This window comes from Arachis hypogaea, chromosome 3 (genome assembly GCF_003086295.3).
Source record: "Arachis hypogaea cultivar Tifrunner chromosome 3, arahy.Tifrunner.gnm2.J5K5, whole genome shotgun sequence".
NCBI classification, from domain to species: Eukaryota; Viridiplantae; Streptophyta; class Magnoliopsida; order Fabales; family Fabaceae; genus Arachis; species Arachis hypogaea.
The window spans coordinates 2,403,410-2,411,760 of NC_092038.1; the positions used below are offsets into that span (position 1 = coordinate 2,403,410).

The 8,351-nt window shown below is 35.6% G+C and overlaps 1 protein-coding gene across 1 annotated transcript; it reads right to left on the reverse strand.

Annotated features, from left to right (window-relative positions):
• Positions 1–956: 956 nt before the first annotated feature.
• Positions 957–7,988, reverse strand: LOC112786757 (kinesin-like protein KIN-5D). The gene is made up of 22 exons (XM_025830134.3): positions 7,394–7,988; positions 7,162–7,291; positions 6,375–6,530; positions 5,807–6,283; positions 5,548–5,630; positions 5,287–5,443; positions 5,116–5,185; positions 4,897–4,973; positions 4,757–4,810; positions 4,596–4,676; positions 4,383–4,494; positions 4,118–4,204; positions 3,852–4,027; positions 3,611–3,772; positions 3,429–3,536; positions 3,202–3,360; positions 3,011–3,094; positions 2,709–2,914; positions 2,521–2,622; positions 2,332–2,441; positions 2,081–2,232; positions 957–1,420 (listed from the first exon to the last, which is right to left on the reverse strand). The coding sequence occupies exons 1-22, from the start codon at positions 7,555–7,557 to the stop codon at positions 1,193–1,195; spliced, it is 3,135 nt and encodes a 1,044-aa protein (XP_025685919.1). The 5' UTR covers positions 7,558–7,988; the 3' UTR covers positions 957–1,192.
• Positions 7,989–8,351: the final 363 nt, after the last annotated feature.

Below are 8,351 nucleotides of genomic sequence, written 5' to 3' on the forward strand. Positions count from 1 at the left end.
TATGATTAGAGGAAACATTTTTCTGTATTTGCAGCAAATTGGGTAAACGTATTTAGATGTCCGGATATTTGGTTATTAAGAATTTTCGGTGTATGTATGCTGATAAGTTCTGCATAATTCAAAATTTTTCTTTCCTCTTTTCATCTTCTGCTTTTCTTCTTTTTTTTTATCATCATCACCATTTCTTTTCTTTTTTTTTCTTATTTATCTTTTCCTTTTTGTTTTACCTTCTTAAGTTTCTTCTTATTTTACTCTCTTAACAAGAATAAAAACAAAAAAAATCAAACAAAAAGAAGAAGAAATACATAATGCTGCAAAATTACTTAAAAGATGATGAACTTACATTCATTCAACTAAAAGAAAGAAAGAAATAAGGAAAAAAAGAAGGAAAAAATGCAGCATTAGACGAAACATTTTTCTGTATTTGAAGCAAATTTGGGTGTAACACGAAGATATTTGAGTGTATTATTTAAGAATTTTCGATGTATGGTGCTAATAAGTTCTGCATAATTCAAAATTTTTCCTCTTCCTCTTCCTTATCTTCTGCTGCTTCTTCTTCGTCATCTTATTTCATTTTCTTATAATTCTTTTCAAAATCATCTTCGCAACTTCCCTCACTTTTTGCAATAATTTTGAGAGATTTTTTAGAGATGTTGATCCTTGTTTGAATTTTGAGCGTTGCGGTTTTGATTGAGAGAGGAATCGTTTGCACTATTCAAGAGTTGGAAAGCACGAGTTTACAAGCACTACAATTAAGAGTTATTTTTGTTGGATTTGTACCAACTTGTATAATCTTGTATACCAAAAAGACTTATTATGTAAGAGACCTCATACTTGGCAATCTTACACTCCTGATATATATAGAGTGCACCTGAAATTAATTTCTGCAATAAGCAAAATTTAGTTTATGATCCCATCCCTTTTGTTATGTGAGTGATTGTATAACCAAAAAGAAATAAAGAGCAATAGAAAATATATTTATATGTTAAATCAAATTGATAGATAAATCCAAACAAAAATTTCGATTCTCTAAAATTTTACATATTTTTGCCTCTGCCTCCAGAAAAAATATTCTTTTTCTTTTTCACTCTCTATCCCCTTCTTTCTCCAGAAAACCCTCAATAAACAAATGCATTTTTTTCTCAATAGAATTACATTTAAACAATAAACTATGTACAAATATTCGACTATCCTAGTTACTTGCAATGAGAGGAACTCTGGAATCTGTTACAGATTGAGCAGCTTCATAGTTCCCATTATTATATCTAACATCACCATTTGCATGTTGTTTTGGAGACTTAGCATCCCAGAATGACTTCAGCAATTCCTCAAATGAGGGAGTTCTTAGTTCTTCTATGGATGAAACACTGGGTAAATTGAAGGATCTTTTTCTTGGGGTTGAACAGGATGGTTCGTCCACCTATATCAAACATTATAATTGAAACATAAGAAATAGTATCCACAAGTCATAGATAAAACCATATACTTTCACACAACTTGGCCCAAATGGAAATAGGTGAGGCTGCAATATAGTTTACTAGTTTGGACCTGGTCTAGAGCCTATTACAGGCTATTTTTTAAGTGCTAAGTCTGACCTATTCAGCTGTTATTAAGTCTAATCTATTAAAAGACTTGACAATTTTTAAAAACTATTTTTTTCAAAAAGAATTGAAACTACAAATATACAATATACCAACAATGTCTACCACAATATCGAAACTTTAAAATTATTTAAAATATTCAAAATTCACCATGAACTTTAATTATGATTTATGACAAAATTATTCATATATTAACAGGCTCATGCAGGGCTAATAGGCCAGTTAGACTAGTTTATGAGCCTGAATCTTGTGATAGGCTAGGTTAAGTCAAGCTGAACACAGGCCAAGTTGTAGGCCTGGCCGCCTGGCCTATTTCCAACACACAACAAACGGGTTTCATACATTGTTAATAATTGGTGCTTTCACCAAATATCTTGGCTATGTATATAAATGAGGATAGCTATACTTGTGTCTTAAAATTAAAAATACTATAAATTTTGTACATGCTAAATACACGATTGGTGCTCTAAGTATCTTACCGTGTATTCGCTGAGAAGACATTTCCCTGCATTATCAGTTATCTCTACAATTCTATGGTAATGATTGCCCTTTAATTCTCTCAAGTCACCGCAGCATGGCGTAATCATGGAGTTCAGATTCCCACACGCTTCATGATCAAGTTGCAACGAATCTGCATGTGTTTTTTAATTTGTTAATTAATATGTTGATACTTAGGTATGTATACCTGAGGCAATTGTGATGCATAAGTGATAGGGTATGAAATACTGACGTTCAACCGATGAGTTGATGTCCTTGTTTGCTACTTCCGCATCTTCAAGTGTAGTTGACACAGCACTTGAGAATCGAGCTCGTAAAACTTGATTAGCTTCAATTCCTCGCCTGATTAGTAATAGATTGTGGAGAAAAGTGAACCAATTGACACCTCTGATCTAGTAAATTATAGAGAGAGAAAAAGTACCCGATAATTGTATCCACAGAAGCAGCATTTCTTTTCTCTAGACTGAGCAAAGACTCTTGAGCATTCCTCCATTGTTGGGAACCAACTTCTGCCTTGTTAAGACTGCAATCATTCATTCAGATTTGGATTAAGCCAATGGAAGAAAGTAGTATGGAGGCAAAGCATGCATTATCCTGGTACATCCATACCAGTTCTGAAGGACTTCCGCAAGGTCATTCTTTCCAGATTCAACAGTGGAAGTATCCTCATGATAGTTGGACTCTGTTTTTTCCATGTGAACTCTCCACTCGGCTTTAACTGAAGAAGTGGAATCTTGCATGGTTAATGTTTCTTGTCGTAGTTTACTGGTTTTACTATTCGCACTCTCACGAAGATCATTAACCGCCATTTGAACCTAGAAAATAAGGGGGAAAAAATGCTAAAAACATGCACTAAGGTAGTTATGGAAAAAACCATAGGTAAGTTAAGCAAGTTTAAAATAAACAGATACCAGTTTTTTCTTCCTAGCATTTGAACTTGCTAGCATTTCTGCCACTTTTTCTAGTAGTTGTTTTTCTTCATAAGCAGCACACTCCTGCACCAGCAAGGAATAAGACTTGCTAAATTAAAAAGAAAAGGAGCACAACATGTTCGGATAGCAATTTCTCATTTTTCAATTTTGTAGAAAAGCACAAGAATTACCTCAAACTTCTTTTCAAGTTCACATAATTTCTTATCGTTGGCAATTTGGGCTTCTTCCACTATTTCGGCTAGATTGGATGCATGCGTATCTAATTTCTCGAAGAAGTTCACGGTTATTTTAGATACAGCACGGGTAGTCTCCACTGATCTAGCATGTGCCTACATGAAATAAAATAAATTTAGCATTTCTAACTAAAAGTTTACCCAATAAATAATAAATCACACACCTGTCTTTGTTGGTGAGCATAAGAAGTTAACTTGGCCTCTTGCTTGTGGAGACTACTTTGAAGATCATTTAGTAATGAATCAGCTTCTAAGGCAATTCCTTTAAAAAGCTGAAATACATATCATGTTAAACAAAGCAAGAAAGCTAAAGTTGAACCAATTCTACAGGGTAAAAGACACTTACATCTTCCAAGGCAGATGAATGCTTTGCTACTTCCGAATTCAAATCCTCAAAAGTTAACTTATTATTTCCCTTAAGCTGCTCAGCTAAATTGTCCAAAGATTTAATGCCAGAAGCATACATGTTTTTCAATTTTCCTACCCGTTCTCTAAGATCTTCAGTAGCCTTCATGAAACATACCAAAACAAAGTTTGTTACTCAGAAAATTTAAGTAACATGCATAATGCCGCATATGGAAACCAACCTCTGCCTTTGTAGATACAAAAGAGTGCATATCTTCCTCCATCTCCTTCAGCTGCTGCTCTTGTTGGATAACAGAGGCTGCAACTGTCTTGTGCAGATTTTCAAGCTGTTGAGCCAACTGAGACTGGAATTTCTGGATAAGTATTCTGTTTCCTTCTTCAATTTTATCCTTCCGTTCTATGGTTGGAATAAACAATTTACCACATGTCAGAGGCACTTTGTCCCTCAAATGATGCTAAAAAAAAGGAACAAAAGACTAACACTAACCAATTTTAGAAAACAGGTTTGTCACATCTGATGCAGCATTCTCAAGCTCCTCCCGCAGTTCAATGGCATGCTGCACAAGTGCTTTCTCTATATGTATATAAAAAATAAAAATTAAATGGATGATAAATCTAAAATCATCAAAGGAAAAGTAAAACATACTACATTACTAATGATTACAACCAAACCAGAAATGGTTTGGAAAAGGAAATACCCAATCTGAAAGCAGGTTGACACATAATAAACAGAATGATTAAACTTCACCAACCAGATTTAAGTAGATTTAATATCAGAAATTCCTTTTCCTTTATTGTTGCATTTGCTTGTTTTTGTCTTTCCTCAAGATCAACTAATGACCGCTCAGTTTCTTCCAGATTTTTCTGAGATTACAGATACCAAAAGTAAGTTTGAATCTCAACCAAGATAAGATTGAAAACAGATTAACAAAGAACAGGTTGAGATCGTGTCTCCTGAATTTTACCTCAGTTTTTTCAAGTTTATCACTTAACTGTGCAGTCAAAAGTTGCTGACAATTGTAAAGTTGATGAAGCTCCATCAGTTGCTGCTTGCAAGTTATAAGGCATGATTCAAATACCAAGAAATTATAATGACTATATTGCAAAAATATATGACAGCATATACCTTGTCTTTAGAGTCTGCCTCTAGTTCCATGCGTTCTATCTTTTCAGCCATGGCCTATTGAGACAAATAGATTAAAAACTATCAAATTTCTCATAAGTGTGACTAATTTCAATTTATATTAAGAACACAGGTAAAATAACCTTCTTCTCTGCTTCTTCATTAAGATAACGATCACGTGGTATATAGATTCCATTCTTCTCTCTTGCAGCATATACCTCTGCAAAGGATAAATAAAAGATACATTGTTTTCATATTAAACATCAACGAAGAATAGTTGATCAACATGCTATTTGATCTCTTGAAAGAGGGAGGAAGTGACATAAAAACAGAAATAATGTTAATCTAAAACGGTCAACAACCCTGCTTCAGCCTGTCAATTTCAGAATACAGATCCTTAATGAGTGCAGATTTTACCATCTTCTGATTGACCTGACAAAATTATCAACTTCCGACTATTAGATGTGTTCCAATGCAGATCCTTGATGAAAGGCAACCCAACTAAAAAAGGAAGAAAGAACTATGAAAGTGACCTCTGGTTTGTTCTTGATATTTTTAGCACGATGTGCATAATCTAAGGTGCTAAGGGTTTCTTCCAGACAGTGAATGGAGGGTGATATTGTGGCAATAATGCATGTCTTGGTTTTACCACCCAGGGAATCCCTCAACAATCTTGTTAATTTGCTATCCCTGATAGAACAATACATCTTAATGAAAAAATGATATCCCAGGCTGGAAAAGTGAATCAAAAGATTTCAATGAGAATTAGCCAGAATAATTTCAGTTATTCGTACCTATATGGAACATGGCCTGAGTGCTCAACTAGGGCATTAATTACTCGGCCTAGAGTAAGCAGCTTAAGCTTCCCTGCTCTACCCTGCATGTATTCAATTTTGTAATTTAGTCAACGGGTGCATAAATTTTACAATGTCAATACCCTTACTCTCAAAAAGTAGTCGATCTTATTGTATGCACAAAAAGAGAGGGCTGTGATATCTTCCCAAATCATATCATTTGAATGTACAGTTCCAAACAAGCATAATCATGTGATACCTCTCTTGCACCAGAACGTGAAATATTCTCAGAGCCAGCGAGATCCACAAGATTCAGCTTCCCACATTTAATCATTTCTTCACCCTCGGGGGTACACTCCTTAATATGAATTGTGATAGAAAAGATGGAGTGAGAACGACTGCTTTGTTTGTTAAGAAGAGTCTCAGCTGTTCGCCGTTTGGCAGAACCTTTTTCCAATATCTTGTAAATTTCATTTGCAGTGCGAACAATCTCTTCTTCTAATCCTCTGACAAAAACACCCCCCTTCCCATCCTCCATAAGGGCTATAGGTTTCTTAGATTTGTCATCTACAAACTTCGAGGTCTCCTCAGGGGCCAAGAGATCTGTTATCTCCTCATTGTAAAGCTCTAAAAATGTTACTTTCATGCTATACTCAGCATTCTGAGCTTCCAATATATCAAAAATCTCTCTCACAGATCTTGGGATGACACCAGCATCACTTGGAAATTCTCCATTCTACAAAGTCAAAAAAAAAAAGAGAGGAATTGATTCCACACAGAACAAGATAAATACTATAAAGAGCGATGACACAGGTGAAATGAATCACCTTCTTTCTTGCACCTCCTTCCATTGTGTACGTCTTCCCTGTCCCTGTCTGACCATAGGCAAAAATGGTGCAGTTATAGCCCTCAAGCACTTCATTCACAATAGGAGACACTGCCTGTTCATACAGTTCTATCTGCTCGGAGTTGGGACCAAAAACCTACACCAAAGCATACCAAAATTGGAATGATCGCTCGAGTGCAATTGAAAAAATAACCAAAAAAAATAGTTTTTTTTTTTCTAGTTTGATGTTAGTTGTTATGATTAATTTCGATAGCGGACAAGCCAAGTGACAAGTGAGAGGGTATTTCGTAGTCACTCCAACAATGTGACTGGTTTTATTCCGTAAATCTAAATGCAGAAATTCATGAAAATTCCTTATCTAAGCTGGGTTTATTTAGAATATTATACAAAAGCCTCTCGTAAGCATTACTAATCTGACACTGTCTTTTCCAGTTTCCAGATAAAAGACAGTGATATACAAAACTCTCTCGAAATGACTTGCAGCAGCTAAATTCAACTTAAGTAAAAGCACCATTCTTTAAATAGCAGCAAATACAATTTACTGAATTTAGCATTGTGTGTCTTTAGATTAGAAAAATTTTTTTTCTCTGTTTAAAACACATCAATATCAGAAGCTTCCAAAATTATAAAATGCTACTATAGTTTCTCCAAAATATTCGATACTCGGACACGCTGAATTCCTTGAGTTTTCAATTTTTAGCATTGAAAACGGAGGGGAAAAAATTTGATCATGTGATATTAAAAAAAAAAAAGAGCAAAACAAAAACCTTATCAAATGCGAATGTCCTATCGATCTGCTTGTTAGCTATACTCTGCACTGCGGAAACTTCTCTTCTTCCTTCGTTACAAGAAATCACAACCGGCGTATGCAGCCTCGCTTCGTCTTCACTCAACGGCCTAACAAAACAAAATAAAACCGATGATTCAATCTTCCAGAGTTGTAAACTAAACTCAGCGAGTGAACTCAGAGCGAGTTAGCGAGATTGACTCAGCGCGAACCTGCAACGAACGAGGACCTGCACATTGACGCCTTTGTCCTTATCGTGTTTGCTGTGACCATCCGCAGATCGCAGATCTCGCGCCGACGCCGGAGTCTTGTCTCCGCCGGAGCGCGGAGGCTGCGACGGCGATAACGACACCAGTCCTCCTCTCCTCTGCTCCATCGCACCACCACACACAAGCTTCGTGAAAAAAAAAACAAAAAAAGAAACGTTACGAGCTTCGAAGTTTGAAATGTGCTTTGGAAAATGGCGATCGCTATAAAGCAGCTGAAACTGAGTTCAAATTGAAGAGTGATTTGTTTTGCGATCCGCCATTGTTGATCGGAGTGTGTGTGCTGGTTGGATCGAGAATGGAGAATGCGCGATGAAATTGTGAAGAGAATAGAAAAGAGTGGAATGAAGTGAGGGTGAAAATGAAGAGAGAAAATGAGAGGAAAGAAAAAAAAAAGAAAAAGAAAAAGGAGTTGCCGGCGTTGGAATAATAAGAAGAGATAATAGATGGAATTTGCAGTGACCAGTGAGTGAGTGAGTGAGAGAGACTTCACTGCAGAACCAATTGCTTCTTTTTCTGTATTTGTGTGCGGTTACTTTCTATTTCCTTCTTTTGAAATTTTTCCTAGTTTATTAAATTAAAAATAAAATAAATGTCATTTCCGGTCCCTAATTTATCTACTTTGATATATGTACGTTCCAGTTTCTGGTTAGGGATCGAAAATGCATTTACTCAAAGTTGATAGGGACTGGAATGTACATATTTCAAAGTAAATAGAGACCGATTTGAGTTTTTAGATTTCTTAAGAGGTAAAAAGTCTATCGAGCAAATGGTTAGGGATCGGAAAGGACTCTTAAAAATATATATCTGGGACTAGTAGAATTTGTTTTTCAAAGTTAAAAATCTCGCTAGCGAGCCAATGGAATAACTATATAATGTGTATAATTGGTTGATTCTTTGGCCT

What these genes read in the sequence shown, in the direction of transcription:
- LOC112786757 (XM_025830134.3), bottom strand. Translation starts at nt 7,557, where the DNA reads ATGGAGCAGAGGAGAGGAGGACTGGTGTCGTTATCGCCGTCGCAGCCT. An exon ending in AATTGACAGGCTGAAGCAGG is followed by an intron (nt 4,974 to 5,115) that starts GTTGTTGACCGT and finishes TATCCTTTGCAG; the next exon opens with AGGTATATGCTGCAAGAGAG. An exon ending in AACTTGAAAAGAAGTTTGAG is followed by an intron (nt 3,095 to 3,201) that starts GTAATTCTTGTG and finishes TTGCTGGTGCAG; the next exon opens with GAGTGTGCTGCTTATGAAGA.